This window comes from Salmo salar, chromosome 05 (assembly GCF_965601325.2).
Source record: "Salmo salar chromosome 05, fSalSal1, whole genome shotgun sequence".
In the NCBI taxonomy this organism is placed as follows: Eukaryota; Metazoa; Chordata; class Actinopteri; order Salmoniformes; family Salmonidae; genus Salmo; species Salmo salar.
In genome coordinates, this window is record NC_138295.1 from 42,042,501 (window position 1) to 42,061,994 (window position 19,494).

At 46.0% G+C, this 19,494-nt stretch overlaps 1 protein-coding gene across 1 annotated transcript in view; it reads right to left on the reverse strand.

Annotated features, from left to right (window-relative positions):
- LOC100136477 (peroxisome proliferator-activated receptor gamma coactivator 1-beta) overlaps window positions 1-19,494 on the reverse strand; it is a 61,027-nt gene that overhangs the window by 19,538 nt on the left and 21,995 nt on the right. Inside the window, exon 2 of the mRNA XM_014200071.3 lies at window positions 575-760. Coding sequence (XP_014055546.1) covers window positions 575-760 — 186 coding nt within the window. The remainder of the gene's footprint in view (window positions 1-574; window positions 761-19,494) is intronic.

Genomic DNA, 19,494 nt, shown 5'->3' on the forward strand with positions numbered 1-19,494 from the left:
GGTTTCATTTTATGCCCCCCCACCCTCCCATCTGAAGGTTAAATGAACTAAGCTGGGAGATCAATGGATTCCACACAGGCATCCAAAACAAGGACCAGAGGGAGTCGTCCCAATCCAACTTCTACTCTACGTCTCCAAAATCAATCTGAACAAGGGATTATAATCAAGTGGATGGTAAGGTAAAATAGACCCAGGAACAACAGTGTTGTGTTAGTGGATGATGTTTATGAACACATTATACGAGATCTGTGCATTAGACAGATTGATAACGAGGGGAATTCTAAGATGGGAGTCTACAACCTTATCAGAGACTCAGACTGTAGCCTCTTCAGTTTACCATTAATGTAGTCCACTGTGTAGTCTAGTCCTACGCCATAGGAGTCTACAGCCATATCTCAGGGCTATTCTAGTCCTAGTCCCCATATTGGAGTTCCATTACATAGGTGTGGGAGGGGGTGGTCCTGGTGGAATCCTAGCCTGGTAGCCAGATCAGTTTCTAAGACAGCACAAACAGATCTGGGACCATGCTAGTGGAATCCTTAGGGGGGGGGGGGGGGGGGGGGGGGCGTCTCACCTCAAAGAACTCAGGGTCTCCTGTGCTGTACTGGATGGAGGCAGCGGAGATGTCTGATTGGTCGTTGCACCAGTGGAGCTCGCTGAGGCAGTTGACTGAGTCAAAGTCGCTGGCGTCCAGCTGAGAGAGGTCAATGTCAGGGAAGTCAGTGTCCAGGCGGTCCGAGCAGACCTCCTCCTCCCCATACTGTAGAAAGAGAGAGAGGGAAGGAGGGAGTGGAGGAAGAAGAGGGAGGAAAGGTCAGTTTAGACTCTTGTTATATCAAAGGGCGACTCATTAAGAAATACAGTACATTGAAGATATCTTATAAAATATCAAATCGTTTGGAAAGTTCATGGGAATAATCATCAGCAATTAGTACGCTCATGTTAATGACACAGTGAGTAAACTAGTACAGTACAGTGTGGTTGTCAATGACACAGAGCCCTCTGAAAGAGACAGTCCCCCTAATCTCTCTGCACATGCTCAGTATAACTAATGGACATAGGGATGAAACATGCGCCACGCAAAGTCACGAGACTGAGACCACCGTCTCCTAATGAGCCCTAGTGAAAGACTGAGACTGAGACCACCGTCTCCTAATGAGCCCTAGTGAAAGACTGAGACTGAGACCACCGTCTCCTAATGAGCCCTAGTGAAAGACTGAGACTGAGACCACCGTCTCCTAATGAGCCCTAGTGAAAGACTGAGACTGAGACCACCGTCTCCTAATGAGCCCTAGTGAAAGACTGAGACTGAGACCACCGTCTCCTAATGAGCCCTAGTGAAAGACTGAGACCACCGTCTCCTAATGAGCCCTAGTGAAAGACTGAGACTGAGACCACCGTCTCCTAATGAGCCCTAGTGAAAGACAGACTGAGACCACCGTCTCCTAATGAGCCCTAGTGAAAGACTGAGACTGAGACCACCGTCTCCTAATGAGCCCTAGTGAAAGACAGACTGAGACCACCGTCTCCTAATGAGCCCTAGTGAAAGACAGACTGAGACCACCGTCTCCTAATGAGCCCTAGTGAAAGACAGACTGAGACCACCGTCTCCTAATGAGCCCTAGTGAAAGACTGAGACTGAGACCACCGTCTCCTAATGAGCCCTAGTGAAAGACAGACTGAGACCACCGTCTCCTAATGAGCCCTAGTGAAAGACAGACTGAGACCACCGTCTCCTAATGAGCCCTAGTGAAAGACTGAGACCACCGTATCCTAATGAGCCCTAGTGAAAGACAGACTGAGACCACCGTCTCCTAATGAGCCCTAGTGAAAGACTGAGACCACCGTCTCCTAATGAGCCCTAGTGAAAGACAGACTGAGACCACCGTCTCCTAATGAGCCCTAGTGAAAGACAGACTGAGACCACCGTCTCCTAATGAGCCCTAGTGAAAGACTGAGACCACCGTCTCCTAATGAGCCCTAGTGAAAGACAGACTGAGACCACCGTCTCCTAATGAGCCCTAGTGAAAGACAGACTGAGACCACCGTCTCCTAATGAGCCCTAGTGAAAGACTGAGACCACCGTCTCCTAATGAGCTCTAGTGAAAGACTGAGACCACCGTCTCCTAATGAGCCCTAGTGAAAGACAGACTGAGACCACCGTCTCCTAATGAGCCCTAGTGAAAGACAGACTGAGACCACCGTCTCCTAATGAGCCCTAGTGAGACGAGACTGAGACCACCGTCTCCTAATGAGCTCTAGTGAAAGACTGAGACTGAGACCACCGTCTCCTAATGAGCCCTAGTGAAAGACTGAGACTGAGACCCCCGTCTCCTAATGAGCCCTAGTGAACGGATAGTAAAAGTATTTTGGGGTATAAGCCAGTGTGAAGGGAAGTCTCTAGTCACCTCAGGGGAGAGATGGAAACCACATTTCATGGAGAGAGGGACAGAACAGGAAATAGGCTATACCTGTGGAGAGTGGAGCTGGAGAGGAGGACATGGAGGAGACTTGTACTGTTTGTTTGTGTGTGTGTGTGTGTGTGTGTGTGTGTGTGTGTGTGTGTGTGTGTGTGTGTGTGTGTGTGTGTGTGTGTGTGTGTTGCTGATAGCCTTCTCCACCTGTTGTCTTTGGCATGCCAGAAGAGGGGACACTTCAGGTGTGTCAGGTGTGCCTGACTTTGACAATGCAGTTTGCAGGAGGTCCCTAGCCTAGCCTAGCCACAACCTGAATATCCTGTGCCACAGAGCCCTAGCTATGCATCTTTGATGAGTGACTAACACTAAATACTCCAGCTCTGTTTCACGTCGCAACCGTCTCCGCTAACCAATCCAATCCAATTCCACTCATTTCATTAAACTGGCTTGGGGTCAGCCCGGTTTCAACCAATCATCAGCCATCACTTCCAAAGACGCTTTTCTGGGGACAATGAGATGGGCAGTCGCATAGAAACAAGTAGAACAAGTGTCATTTTGTCCTTTCTAACACATATTCCGTTTTCAGGACATAGATGTGCCACAAACTATCGGTGCCTCCTTGTCTAGTTAGTGAGATGTACCCAAACCTTATCACAGGAAGGATGTGTTCTCTTTGATACAACACCAACCCTCAGTGACATTTTAGCAACTGTTTGTTGGATCAAAGACTAGGGTGTAATAAATTGATACCATTTATGAGTTCATAAATTGCAGATGTAGAGCAACACAGTTGTAGTGTGTGTGCCATTGCAATGATCAAATGACTGGTTACTCAAGCAAACTGAATTAAGAGGTTCAGAGAGGTTGAGAGAGGTTGAGAGAGAGAGAGAGAGAGAGCTGTGGTGGCAGCCTGGCTGGTGTGATGTCTCAGAAGTTGACTCATCCCCTCCCCCTAGCTATGTTTACCCCTCCACCTCCCCCCTCCATCCTCCTTCTCTCCCCCTCTAGTCCCTCTCGGGAAAATAAGAGGCCAGGCTAATCAATTTCAACAATGTCCGACCGTTCTTTATTTCCAAGCAGGCTTTGTCTTTTTTACCTGTTTTTTCCCCTCCCTTCTCTCCAGTCTCCTTTGCAGACTGCTTGGATATCAATCAATAAAAAACATCCTTGGGCTCTGAAGGTTTAAGGTCACAGGCAGAACGGTCAGGCACACACACAAATACACACACATGTCCTTGCACGCGCACACACACACACACACACACACACACACACACACACACACACACACACACACACACACACACTGACTGCTAACGCATTTGCAGTTACTTGAAGGATGTGACATGGACATGCATAATGACCCATTATCAGGAGCAGTCACAGCAGCCATGCTCTATGTAGCAGAGGACATAAGAGTGGCAGATTGAATCACATACCAGAACCACACCATTGCCTTATTTGAAGTGGATCTGGCCTCCGGAATCATTTAGTCATATCACATGCTGCTCACACACTGACTGTGGGGATAATGGGAGTGAGCATTAGAAGCCACTCCATTCAACTCAAGGGTCTTCTCCTCTGACACTCCACCCACCAATCCACACTGGTGGCCAATCAACTGAACTGAACACCAAGGCCACGTTCAGTAGCCAAACGTTGCAGATAGAAATGCCACAAATAGAGCCGACGTGATTCCTTACTCTACATATCAGAAAGGGGTGTTTGTTCTACTTAGCATATTTCTAACCGAACGTTCCCAAAACGTTGTGTCCTGCTAAATGTGCCCCAGTTCAGGAATCAAAACGCAGGAATCGTCTAAAGCCATGTCTATGTGCCGCGGTGCGGATTGATGCTAAGTCAAAACAAGGTTTTTCAACAATAATCAACGTATCAAATGCAGAGTAGATATTGTCCTGAGTGCCTCTAAAAGGAAAAATGTGTCATCCGACAAAATAAGCTAGGCACTTCGGGGTTCTAAAGTGGCATTAGCAACTTCCAATTAAGACATGAAAACAGTGTTAGCTCAGCCCTGTTTATTTATTTCACCTTTATCTAAGCAAATAAGTCAATTGAGAACCAATTCTTATTTAGAACAATGACACGGCCAAGAGGCATAGCAGGCCCTTATTTTATGTAGAACTACATACAGAGATAATTGTGCTACTGTAGGTAGGCTGCCGTATCATTGTTAATCCAGCCATAACCTACTATCAAGAACACCAGCACCCTCCTTTCAGCTCTTCTGTTCTTATCTCTGTGTTCTTACTTTTTCTGTCTTCCACCTCACACCTTGTTCTCTCGCTCCCTCTCAGCTGCTATGGGGGACATGTATACCACCACCACTCATATATGTGACATCAACAGAAGGCCTAAGGTGACCAGAACACTTGGGGGGAGCAGTATGGAATGTCAACTATGCACTCTTTTAGATGTCCCTGTCTGCTTACAACCAACAGCCTTAATATGCTGCATTCAAAATAGGAAGGGAGGGGTGGAAAAAAAGAAAATAATAGAATCAATGCTTTGTTGAATTTCCATTTGGGTTCGCTTAGGCGACGCTTTCCTCTCCGTTCATTCAAAAAACGGCAATGACATCTATATCGACTCCCCACGAAACTAATTACAGGCGGCATATGAAGGATCTCTATAGCGTGTGTTGTGTTATATAAAACTCACAGTCACAAGTGCAGTCATGTGCTACAAGGTCAGTGGAACAAGTCGCACAGTGCGGGTCACTGCTGCTCTCTCTCTCCCAAAGCACAACCATACAAGGACAACCTGTAGGCTAGTGAGGACAGGGAGCATTGACTACTGTTACAAATACTGTTACTAAGATCACCGTGGTGTCTGGATTGTGAATGAATAGACAACTACAGTGCAATGACATCTTAAAAAGGAAGAGGTCAAGGAGGGTTGTAAGCCAACTGAACTGACAGACAACGGTCCTTCACTTTAAGGCCTTCAAAAGAGAAATAGTAAACCCTTTGCTTTGAGGTATCTTACTATGCCCATCAAAAGGGCTTTAACTCCACATCAGAGAGAGAGAGAGGGAGAGCGAGCTCCTGTCCTAAACTCCTGACTATCCAACCTTTGGGAATTTCTGATGAGGGGGGAGGAAAAAAGGACCAGCCCTTGAGATTCAGCAATACCTACCAAGTCCTGTGATTTAATAAGCAAACAGGTTGCTCATTCATCTCCAGCACTTTCTAGCTAATAGGCTCTTATCTAGGTGCCCTGTTCCCTTTGAGCCCCTTGCTATCTAAGGTATGTTATATATAGCTGTTATCCTCAGTCTTATGACTGGCTCTTACACAAGCTGCTTGTGACGAGCCAGCCAGGCTTTATATTCTGGCCATGCCAAATGCAGATGCGCTCTGCTCTATTCAGCCTCTCCAGGAAACAGACACACAGACGGCATGACAGTTAGGAAGCCAGACAGACATGCATACACACAAAAACACACACGACACTCAAGCTGTAACTGTAAATGCAAATGAATGGACTAGATGGGTTCAATCCAACGTCATCTTCAATCGTCTCATTTAACAAATCCACAACAAACAAATAGCCGCCATGTCTATAATACTCCTCTAGGAGTCTCTGTAGGCTTTCACTATGAGGAGTAGTGATGACAAGTAAAGTCTAGCTGTGAGGTCAAAGGTCAATGTGCGTCCTGTTAGTTTCCCCTGACCCTCGACCACATGACAGCTAGCCTAACGTGACTAATATGACCCATCTCTAGAAACAGACGGACTAACTGAATATTGACGAGAGAGAGAGGCTTTTGATTAATGAAACTCCAAATTGGCAAGCACTTGTCCTGCTTGAGTTGTGACTTGTGAGTGGTGGCTATTAGATTTGTTCCTCATGAGAAGCCTCTCTGAAAGAAGGATGTCTCCTCTCTAACCATTTTTATTAACTGCCAACAGTCGGTTAGTAGAAGAAGTAGGTCAGTTAAAGTGGGATCTGGGAGAGCCATGTACTATACACTCAATTACTGATTGTTCCTGTCATGGCCATCATTCAGTGGGATTGATACGTAAGTCTTCCTTACAGGTCCAGTAAGCAGTTTATTACTTTGTTTAGCCTGGGTACAGTGTCCTTATGGCTTAAAATGGAGTTCCTGAGTGCCCCTCTCGGTCCCATCAGACATTGGCTCACTTTCAGCGCACCTTTTATCTCCCATGAAACAACAGGACGATTGCTGTAATTAGATATGCATCTTATTGAGCTCCTGTTTGAGGACCCAAGGAGAAGCATCCAGGAAAAATAAGAAAGGCCTATTGTATTTGGGAAGTGAGAATGTATGGAGTTGAGTCCATCTTGCTAAACAACACAGTTGGCAGTACAGTTGGCTAATATATCCATTGTGGTGGTGCCACTCCAAACTGTCCATTGTTTTGTGTTTTGTTGTGTTCGTTTACGATGCAGAACTGGGGGTTATTGTCTTGGAAACCTTCTTAACCCCTGTTTATTTTCTAGGGATTGTCGAGATTTAACGCGAATTAGAACAACTGCGGTGTTTGGATTGGGGGCCCTTCCTCTGGCCACTGCTTACTCTTGTGGAATAGATCCTTTACACTCACCTAACCTCTATCCAACCCCTCACTGACAGTCACACTCTGACAGTAACATACTGTAATCTGTTCTCTATCCAGACAGGAACAAACGCCCACGACGACACTAAATCTGGACTAAATCAGCCACCGGCTGGTGTGAAGAAGGGCTGATGACGATCGAAGGCCGATTCTGACAGATGACCCAATATTAGCTGTGCTCTGACCTAGAGAAGTTATTACGGGACCCTTGTGTTCCTTGGACGGCCTCAGCAGTCACCAAACAGTGCAGTAGCCACACCCCTTTTGAATCCCATTTAACTGTTGTCAGATTAGTAGTCAAACTAAGTCTGAGTGGTCCTGGATGAGGCGCGTATCAAGTGCGCGTCAAGGACGTCCACGGTGCGGGGGAAGAGGTGGGCGATGCTGAGATGGAGGAGGGATGGAGGGAGAAGAGCACTGGGCTCTCAGGCACACAATCTCTCTCCACTAGGTAGGACAGTAATGGGATCTGATTGGAAAGCGGATTCAGTGCTTAGAATAAGGGCTTTGATAGTCTACCAGTTCATTCAGGGGGAGATCTTTGCATTAGAAAGGAATGGACAATAGGTTACCAGTTTAAGACTGGGGTTGAAGAGGAACAAGAATACAGTTACTATAGTAGCTCTTCCTAACAGAGTCAAATATCTGGTGCTTGCAGATCGAGTTGTTTCCAGGGATAGTTTGTACTACAGGCTAGTTGCAACACTAGTGATTCATCACCTGTAAATCAGTGTATCTGATGCTCTTTTCAATAACGTCATTATCAATTAGCGCCTGCTGATTAAACCAACCCCTACTCAAAAAACACTACTTTGTTACTATAGGTAATGTGTCAATCACATTGTGTGTGCGATAGGAACCAACCATGCCAGACAGAATAGGATGGTGTACAGGTATAATTTAGGCTTATTGAAACCAAGCTCCACTGTAGTAACAGATTGACACTTTCACCACTCCTCCTCTCTCTACTACGCAAACCTCTGGTTGCTGAGACTTTCCTGTCACGTGTCATCTGACGCGTGACAGCAATTATTTCACTCCCATTATTTTTAACTGACATCACTTGGTAATCTAGGGCCCTTAAGGCCCTGTTTGTAAATCCTTAACGAGATTGGAGAGAATGGTGAAGGGCCTTATCGGTAAGGGCAGGGCAAGAGATCACAAGGGTTAACAAGTCTCTTAGTCCGTCTGAAATTTGCAGTTTGTATGTGACGACTGGACAGGAATGTGTTTATATTTACATTGTACAACTACACTGTCTGTATGTCAAGCCCTTGTAATTTACATTAGGTACAGACTATGCAAATATCATAGCCTAGGTTAATCTCCATTTTGCGTAGAATCAGATGACTGACAACTTCCCTTCTTACATCATAACTGGCACCTTTCCTCGCTTTGGTTTTAGAGACAGCTCATTCTGAGAAACCTTCCTAAACTCACCTGTTCTGACTCTGATCCTACACTGACTACTATACTGGACCAGCTTACACTCCTTCAGAACCGCAGAATCCACCACCAATCCCCCGGCATTGACCCTAAATCCCCCCCCCCCCCCCCGCCTCGCTACTCCTCTCGGGCGACGGTGATGCGTCCTGATTAATTACACTGCCTGTAGAGGCACAAAGGCCGACCACTGCAGAAAGAGATACCGTTGCTGCAGACACTCAACCCTCCTATTTTAATAAGCAGTATGTGAGGATACAGGGAGAATAACTGCAATGACCGACTTGGTGAAGTGCAACTTGGGAGTCTGGGGTCCTCCTGGGGAGGTAACATGATTCAGTAACACTGGGAGAACATGTTATTCAAATCTGATCATCAATTATTAAAAGGCAAATTAAGTGACGCCATCATGAGTATCTAAACTTAAGATGGCAAAATACAGATAGATCCCACAATGTTATATGTACTGTACGTCATATAGGCTGTGAAATCGTACATTGACCTTTTTTAAACATGCCAAAATCTAGACATCGTTTGCTAAATACTTTAGTCTGAGACTGCCATCATTGAATTTGTTTGTGGTGACGAGGGGCACAAGGCACGCTGTACAAAATAAAGTCATCAGCGGTTGGATCGTCTCTAACCAATCAGAGTATCAAAGCCAATGACACATTTTCAAACCACAGCGTTACCATGTGTGTTCTGGCTCTGGCCCAGCCCATTGGTTTCTGGACCAATCAGACGGCCCCGAATGTGTTCACATTCGATGAAGGATCAAGAAGGAACTCAGATCCAGACTCATTGCAGAGAAGAAACTAACGTTTGTGGGCGTGGCGTAGCGTTTGGTTGGAGCTGGGTAGCCAGGCAAGCCAAAATCTTCGTACACTATCAACTGCATGTCAATACTTGAAACAGCGCTCAGATGTGGTCAAAATAAGACTGACAGCGTTTAAAATAAATACTGCGAGAGGGATGAGAAAAGGGAAAGCGTGCCATCCAGTCTTGATATACATTTTTGATTGCTTCTTTTGGATCGTCTCTTCTTTTCTACTGGAGGACTGACTCCATTACCATCCTATGAGAGCAGAGCTTTGTCAAGTGCTGTCGGGGCTGTCTGCAGCACCAGCCTGGGAGCAGCCAGCCCATCCAACAGGGTAATGAGATGGAGACTGGAGCGACCAGGGGAGTAGAGAGAGACAGGCTGGCTGAGACAAATGGGCATGGCAGCATTAGCAATGAGAGCTAATGATCACCCAAAATGTATTCTTATTTGTATTCCGAGATAGAAAACACAAACAGCTAGCTAGTCTATTGCTTTGCTTACCACAGACACGTGCTCATTTCTGAATCCCTGCTGCTAATCAGCTGAATGTTTGTTAGTGATATGATGCTAAAACGACAACCCAGACTTCAATTACTCAAAAGGTCATGCATGCCTGCCATTAACTGACTGCCTGAGTGGGGGAAGACTGGATGGAGGGAAGCGATGGTATGGGTTGAGAGATAGAGCTGGTTACCAAACGTTGGAAGAGATGAAGGATCTGCAAGAGATATAGAGGGGTAGTCAGCACTTCTGAACTTCCGAGGCCGTATCCCATTGCAGTGGAAGAATGAGACGCACGCTTCTCAAATTTCAACACCTTGTGTAAGTTCGCTGGCAGGCTATTCCGTGTTACATGTTCTGTTCTTTACACAGCACAATGCAGTTACCTAAGGTGTTATTATTACCTGAAGAGGCGATGGAGGGGGGTTTATGTTGGACCAAGCCAGCACTGGTCTCAGCATATCCAGGCAGATATCATGCTGCTAGGCTAGCTATCACAGTAGGGAATCTTAATGACCTAGTCGCTACATCCTTCATCATACACATCTCTACTCTAACCCTGATTTATGGGCAAAGCAGCCATTCAATTATGATGACGGAGTATGGTGTGTGACAAATCAGGAGCATACTAGTTTTACTAGGGCGTTTCATCAGTGACGGCCAGGTTGAGCAGGTAGCAAATTCCTTCCACTAACTGGATTAACATACTGCAGTATAACAAACAGAGGGGAGGATGAGGGAGAGGCCAGCCTGAGAGGGCGGGAGGAAGAGAGAGGGAGGGAAAGGAAAAAGACAGGAAACGAGCTTGGCCCTGGTCACCTCACATATCGGTGACTGCGGAGCAGACATATCACGACGCAGGGGGAAATCTGGCAGGGGTCCAGCTCTGTCTAATTCAAATGCCGCAGTCAGCGACTACCTGATAGCTGATCAGTGAAGATGGCTTGTTCTGTAATCAAATCAAAAAATGCTTTTTCCTCGGCTGAGTTCTCCAGTCTCGCCTGCGCGACAGGGCAGCAGCAGACACTGTTAGGGATATTACTAGGCTTTCTCAGGTGACCATTCCCCAATGAGCTGCGAGGGCAATTCATCTTCAGGGCGATGGGGCCAGCCAGACTGCTGTGTCCTTGAGCTATGCTCTGTGAGCCATGTCTCAGGCTATTGAGGAGTGATGTACAGGCAGCAGCAATCTGCAATCAGGGCATGAAAAGCATGGGGAGGAATAGGAATATGAATTGTAATTCATATCCACTTAAACATAGAGGCAAGGTGTCTGTTTCACAACACCAATACAACCATGTAATGGTGCAGAGCGCATGGCACACAGATCAAAGCGAGTCACGATTTTTCAGGGGCCCTGTCGTCTGTGTCTCGCTTTTAATGGGAGTGAACATTCTTCTCCTCTGGACTGTCCCATAGCAACCCGGCCTGCTGCATATGTCTCTCAGTTTAAATATGGAAATATTTTCTTGCTCTCTTGCTTTCGGTCTGTCCCTCAGGAAAATGTACTGATGCACCAGAATGGGAAAAAAAATGAATGGCTTCACTCGACCAGCGGTTCCCAAATGCAGTCATCCAAAGCGTTGCATTATGGGTATGGGAACAGTTAGACTAGGGGGAGGAAGGGAAGAAGGGTGAGAGGGTGGGAGGTTTGGCACTAAAACCAAAGTCGTGCAGAGTGTCACGGCCACTGGCATAAATCTTCTCAGGTTTCCCCGTCTACTGTTCGATAGTGGCCAAGATATCGAGGTAGAAAATATCTGCCCCTCTATTTTGGGGTGCCCTGTGAGAACGAATGGGGTTTGTTTTGAAACCCAAGAATTGACTGGAGAGCCGCGCTGATCTTTGCCGCTGGAATTCAAAGGTTGAAAGGACAGCACTGAGACACTGTAGAAACCTCCAACAGCTGTCAGCTAAAACCTCCAACCTTGTCAGGAGATGTCCGAAGACCTTTCTTTTTTTAAGACCTAGGGGCTATATGACCCTGTATGACCAATAGGGCTAAACAGTATGACCCTACAGTATCAGTTCCACAATTATGTAAGGTGACCCAGCTAACCATGTTTACTGACAACACAGTAAATATTGTCCTCAGTTTTCAACCTCTAAGAAATTACTTTGACGCCCCAAAATACTTGACCCCATGGCATAAATAGAGTTGGATTGACGCAAACACATTTTGATCCAACATCCTCATGACCAAAAATGCTCTCTGGCATTAAATAGAACCTAATAAAGGAAATCAGACTGACTGTAGATAATAAAATGCCTGGCAGTGCTAAAGTGGTCACCATGAACCTCAAAATTCACACTCTTGCTTGGCCTGACATTGCTCGTTCTGATATTCCTTCATTCCTTTCTTAGATTTTTTTTTGTATTTGTGTGTATTGTTTTGCACTGTTTGGTATAACTGCACTGAAACATAAGCATTTCGCTGCACCTGTGATAACATCCTGCAAAATATGTATATGTGACCAATAAAATGGTATTTTGATTTGCTGCCAAGCTGCTCCAAGCAGGTTATTTCAGTGACAGTAGGTTGCAGCCACCCAAACCGGCAGTTTGCCCCTGCACAGACCCATAGGACAAGCTTCACACTCTGTAAATCTGCTTTTCAAACAGATGCAGACAGTATGGTAATCGGTTCTACATAAACGAGACACAATAAGAAGGCAGATATCATAACCCCTCAGATATCTGCTCTGAAATCTACTCTCTCAGTTCCCCCTCAGCCTGCCTAGCACAGCCTATAGTCTTCAGAATCAACCTGCATCAACATGAGGCGTTTTCTATGATTCAGCATTTTTCCATGCAGCCCTTGAGGAAGAAGCGGTTGTTGGGTGAGAAAGAGGTCTATAGGACACTGCTGCACAGGGATTCTTGGCCAGGTGAGCTTTGGAAGTTGGGGGTGACTCATCCCATCTAATGGTCAAACAGAAGGCTCTGCCATCTGCTAGCCTTCCTTCCTACTGCAGCCATTAGGGGGCTGATATCCAGTAGTAAGTACCTTCATAATGCTTCTTAACAACAACTGGCTTGCTCTACTGCGGATCCGCCTATTATCGCTGCCTCCCTCCTATGCATAAGGCTGTTGAAATGTCTTCTTTTTAAAATTATGACCAGGTCTGAAATAACAGAGAGTTACTGACAGGTATGTATTATTTAAAGCACAGAGCCGCTGGCCTCGGGAAATGGTAGACAGGAAGACACTGTACTAACTGAACTCAGTTATAGCCTAAGCTTAATATTGTGTCCTCTGGAAGCATTGTAGAAGTGGGGGAGGTTGCCGCGGTGGGCTTGTGTGCCGTTTTCAATAACTCAGTTAACTATCATATTAATTCAGGCATTCGTTCATTAGACCACACACAGGACATATAAAGTGTAAACCGGTGCGGCTGGTAAAAGTTTGAGTAGCCTTCTAAATAAATGTAGCGTATTTTTGAAGCCTATATTAGATTCTGGGAATTCCCTCCCTATGGCACTTGTAACTTGAATGCGCCTCGAGAGGAATAATTCTCTCGCATAGAACACACAAGTCGCCTAGGTAAATAGATAAAAACTATTCTACTATGAGTTTAGCAGATTTTTCTATTCATCACTCGTTTTGTTTGCAGAGGAAAAGTAAATGTGCACTGTTTCAGCATCTTCAAAGGGTGCCTCATGTACCATCTTTTTTTGGCGTGGTGGCAATGATTTTTCTGTGACGCGGCGCCGCAGCTAAATGACTGCAGCAGAAACACTGCTAGGCTAGCTAGGCATGGCTACGATTTAGCCTAGCACTCAACTCAGAGGAGGTTATCAGGCAACCTGTTTTTGGCTCCTAATGAATCTTCCAGGCTAAGCCCAACAGTTAAGGTCTTTAGCGGTAATTACTGCAGGGCAAGATTTCTTTTCCACTTCAGTTTTCCTCCTGTCTATGGTAGAGCGGGCTGTCATGTTAAAGACGTTGCACCAGCTTAACACGTGCTGAGCACTGCACCCAGACAGAGGAAGGGACAGAAGGTCGTGACTGCGGACCGGCAGAGCAGGGGGGGGGTTGGGGCAGGGGGGTTAGTGGCCAGGAGAGTTGTCCTGGCTGTACCCCGATAACGACCAGGTCCCTCTGGGTGAAATGACACATTCCCCATCAGGGACCCCCTTAATGGAGGGAAACAGCTAATCAGGTCCTTCCAGCCATCCATTCTTTTTAAACAGCAGGATACATCTCCTGTATGAAATGTACTGCACACAAATGCCTCACCAAGGTAAACTAAGCCGTGAATGGGAGCCCCTGTTCCACTCGTCTGGCATTACTTTCCAGAGTTTAGGAATAGGATCATATCTGATTGGTCTATGGACTAATCCATTCATCAATCAACCGGCTGTATGTAGGCCTATTAGAGCACAGTTGGATGCCCCCCCCCCCCCCAAAAAAAAAAGTAGCTCCTGTGAACCGCACGTGTGTCATAAAGCTAACAGACTAATGAGTTTTGTGAAGCAAGGGGTCTGATCTGATACTCTTTTAGTGTAGATTATGTGTGTACTCTTAGACATGCCATTTCAAAGCCACATGCGTTCCAACCAAATTAATTGCATTTTCTGAGAAATTGTGATGAATTCTCTTCTTGGCAGGTGACCAAGACAAATCCTTCTCTTTTTATACTTCAGTGCATTCAGACTACTATGTGTGGAATATGATAGTATTTTCCTAGAGGACAACATTGCAGATGTATTTTCAACCCAATTTAACAATAAAAAACGGATTACTCCCTGGAAACCAGTGACAACTGAGCAACTGTAATTCTGAATGTGATTGGAGCACCCATGGAAGTCATTCTGAGCTCATGTGATGACGGTCAACCTGCTGCTTGCTTCTCTGTACCTGCTATTTCACCTCAAAGGGATGGGGTGGTGGGAATACAATGTGCCAGTCCCATCTCATCCCTGTGGTGTCTCTCAGCACCTTGCCTCTCCAAAAGGTCAGACCTTTGGGGGTGCTAAATATCCGGACTCTTGCACAGATGGGTGGAAACAGAGCCCCCCCCCCCCACCAGAGATATTTGAGCATCTGAAACTCGTGAGGAGACGACCGGCGGCGGGGAGTCGGCCGTCGTGTCGTATTCCACACAGTGCACCGCCTCACCTTGGCCTGACTCATTTCTAAATGGAGAGGATCCCCTTTCTCTAGTGAACACAGTAAACCTACACTAAGAGCCAAGCTATCCGGTAGTAGCCTGCACCTTCTCTCTCTCTTATGAGCCTGTCCACATTAGGCCATATTCACTGAACTGAGAACAGTGTATATACCTCGATCCATCTAGAGAGCATGCAGACCGAGACAAAACTCAAAGAGTACCGAGCCCTGGCACAATCCATTAGTACTAGAGAAAGAGACCGTGTTTGCTGTGTTGTTCCCTGCATGGCCAGTCCAATAAAAGCACCTTTCACAAGTGCTGAAGTTTGACGGATAGATTTGGTCCTTTCAAACGGAGAGAAGAATACTATAAAGACCTCTTATTCACCACAGTGGGTGTAAGCAGAGAAAACATCAGGCACCTTCTCTCCCTTAATCATTTATCATGGATCTGGGTTGATGATAAGAAAAGTAAAAAATACACAAGGAATGGACGCCCTTTCACAGCCAACGACTTCTGTTGAAATCAGGGTGGGAGGGGGCGACGCAAAGGGCGCCTTGCCTTCCACAAAAATGTTCTAATTTGCTTCGATTGTGAAGCTTGAACTTGCTTGGCAGCCAGTCATGAGGGAGGGCGGTGGTAGTAGTGCCACTAAAGATGTCTGTCAGACACATCCAGATAAGCTGTTAAGACTAGGCTACACCTTGACCCATTCTTCCTCTGACGGACTTTCACTCGGGCATTCATTCACTGGTGAAATCAACCCTAGCCCAGGGATGCCTAAACAAAAGCATTGCTAGGAGACAAATACAGTAATAACCCCCTGCAGAGCACCTGTGTGACACATGAAGAGAATATGTAACTTATTATACACATTTTCTTATCTACCATCTACCAGACTGTTTTTATAGGTTAAGCCTTGTTGCACTAAGTTGGAGCCTAGTTCAAATAAACATTGAGTAATGAGAAAGAATAGAGGTAGAATAGATTAAGCTTGAAGTCTGTACAGGCATGCTCAGTGCAGTCACACCTTTCTCTTTAGCCCCCTGCCCCTCCCTTTGAGCCAGATGAAGAAAGTGCCCGTCTGCCTGCTGACTGATAGTTCACACACGTTCTCCATCGTCGCTCCTCTCATTAGCCAAATGAGCTGTGTCTGTCTGTCTAGAGGAGAGGAGCTGTAGCGGTGAGACAGTGGTTGGTTTGCTGGTTGGTCCGTCATCCCCCGCCTGACTTTACATCTTTTCACAGTCGTTAACCGAGCTGGTCTATTCAGCTGCTTTCATTTCAGCAGCAGAGAAAAAGGAGCCTAGCAGACGCTGCTATCCTTAGCCGACCCAAGAACGCGCACCGCAAACACACACACACACACACGTGACTGCAGTGAGAACTCAAAGCGTGAGAGAGTGAGATGGAGAGAACCGGAGAGAGGAAGGGGCAGACGCGAGTGAGTCAGAGATAGCAGGAGAAAGAAAGAGGTAGAGGGAAAGAGGGGAAGGGGCATGTGTGAGTGAGCAAGAGAGAGCAGGACACAGAAAGAGGTAGGAGGGAGAGAGAAAGACGTGTGGTTTCTAAGCAAAAAAAAATGTCTCCACTCCTTTAGCAGCCCCTCTTTCCCTCTCCCTCCAAGCCCGGCAGCATTGTAAAATACATCACGTTTGGTGCTTTTCACAACTCCCTGCTCTCCCTCTTCTTCTCTCTCTCTTTCTGTCTCTTGATCTATCCCTCTCCCTTAGCTCTGGTAGCAGGGTGCTGTGTCTGTTTCTGTGTCACTGCCAGTGTGTCTGCCGGTATCAAGGGAGGTGTGCTGTAGGAAAAGAACAGACAGACGGGCAGCCACTTCTCTGGCTGCCATAGGTACAGGGATTGGCGCTAAGCGACCGACGCGGTGTTAAACCCCCACGAACGGCCACACCTTTCCTCCTGCCTGTCTGCCCAAATCTGCTGATACGCACAACACAAGCCATGAAGGGCACATTGACAGCGCAGCACACCGGTCTGTCCCTACCCGGCATCAAGGACACTATGGCAGAGTGGAGTCGTGCGGTGCAGTAGGCAGATCCTATGTCTCCCTTTCCTCCTCCTACACCGAGACTAGGCTACTAGCTACAGTAGGAGCCCTCCTGAGGGAGCTAATTGAAATGCTAAGAAAGTGGTCCTTGTCCCCTAAGGCCTATTACACTTGCCTGGCCCAGATTCACATTCGCTGCTGGGTGGACATACAGATGTAGGATCTTAATTTGATCACCCAGTTCTTGCAGGAAATTTCATAGCGTATTCAAGGTTTAAAAAGTTGTACTTTCCACTTGAACATTTCAGACTTGATTTGCAATAACAAAAAATGTATCAACCCCTACAAAAATGTCCATTAATTATAATCCACACAATAATTCACATTTCCATTTGCTGTAGGATTATTTTCCTGCTGTGAGAAACTGGTTCGAATTAAGATCCTACATCTGTATGCTGGTACGTTGGTGACCAGATCTGTAGCACCTTTACAAGGTACTAATGTGTAGATCTCTGAGTAGAAACGGGCTCTAGCGTTAGTCCCTGATGTGGTATGGTCAGGATGGCCCCTTTACAGTACTTTACATTCTCCTCCCATCTCCCCTAATGATTATGAAGCCCTTTGAAATGTGTCATTGGCCTTCACGAGTCACCAGATAGCCATTCTGACAGCTGCATCATGAAGAGAAGAGCCTAGGCAGACACTAAACAGGGCTCCACAGTGGGACCATTTTACTTGCATATGCGCCTAAATATTTTGCTGTGCGACCTGGAATTTTAATTTAGGAGCACCAATTCGCCTAGAAGAATTAAGGATTCTAGCTTAAATATCTCCAATATTTTTATTGTGCTCCTAAATTTCTTTGTGTGCACCTACATTTTTCAACTTAGGCGCATACGTGCTCCTTGTAAAAAAAAAAAAAGATTAGCGTAGAACCCTGTTAAAGAGGGGGCTTAATTCCACTTAACATCTTAAACATGTAAAAAGGCAATTCGTTGTGGTGGTGGCCGTAATATGTTAAAAAGTGTGTTGCTGGTGACGGTAGCTATTTCTCATGGCTTTAACCACTCAGCGTGGGGAACACATTAAGCACCTTGAGCTCCTACGTTTCTCTCCGTTATCATTTGCTTATTGATTCAATTAATTAGACGAGGGGCCATTTGGGAAGCTTTTACTTTCTTACCTGTGTTCAGGTTTACCAGAGAGACAAGGACTTGGTTCTACATTTCACATGACATTTTAGTCATTTAGCAGGCAATCTTACCCAGAGCCATTTACAGGAGCAAATAGGATTAAGTGCCTTGCTCAAGGGCACATTGACAGATTTTTCACCTAGACGGCTCTTGGATTTGAACAAGGGACCTTTCGGTTACTGCCCCAACACTCTAAACCACTACGCTAACTGCCACCGCTCTATGATCAGTGACCTCACAGAGGGACTTTTACTATGTTGGCTAGTTCCATAAACAAAAGACAAGGTCCAGGATGATGCAAAGTATGACAGCATTACAGGGATTTTAGGCACTCTCTCTCACACACACACACACACACACACACACACACACACACACACACACACACACACACACACACACGGAGGGAGCATGTGTGTGCCTGGGGTGTAATAAATCCAGAGGGAGGGATGTTGGAGGGAGCTGTGAGGTCACAGCAGATGTCATTCTCTCTTTCGCAGTCTGTCCAATCTATCACTGTCAAGGTCCGGCTCACTGACAGAGGCAGGACAGGCGGCTGGAGCTGGATCGTCTCCATGCTCCCTAGCCCCCAACCAACACCACCCTAGCCCCTCTCACAGCCCCCCTGCTGTGAAAATCACTAGTGTCACTCAGAGTACCACCAGCCTCAATCACTAAGCCTTTCTGCAAACCCTGAAAATGACCATTTAATTCAGGGACTCACGTGAGTTTGTCTCAAATCAGTGATCATTAGCTATTATGCGGTCGGTAATTACAAGGCTGCTAGTGTGTTTGTGTGCAGAGAGAGAGAGACATAATAAAGGGTTATTATTTTACTTGTAACATACTCTGGTTATAGTCATGCATGCTTAAAGTGGCAATCAGCAGTTGAAACAATCGAAAAGCGTTCTCCACACCACTGTTTCTGTAAAAATCTGAGGAATGGGGCTGGGGAAATGTAACCACTCTCAAATGAATAGACAGAGCTATGGATGCAAGGACTGACCATCCTTGATATCAAAACTATAGTTTTAACCATGTTTTGAGGCTATAAAGAGTTTGTTTACATTTACTTTGTTTCCAAACATCGGAGTAAAACAAGATTATATTTTGGGTTTCGATGGAGTACAACAGTTGAACTAAGCTCATGATAAGTTGTATTCTTTAAGAATCAATGGGTACATATCATGAATGTAAGTCCATGCTAACCTGAATCACACTCTGGCGTATTCCAAGAACTGCCCTGGCAGATTAAGGTTGCACACTAAGCGACGGTTCAGATGTGTGTTCAGATATCGGTCACAACCCTGGCGACCTCACAACGACTGGTGTGCCCCTACTTCCCCTCCTCCAAACCCCACCCCTGTGCCTTTGCTGGCCCACTGCCAATATAA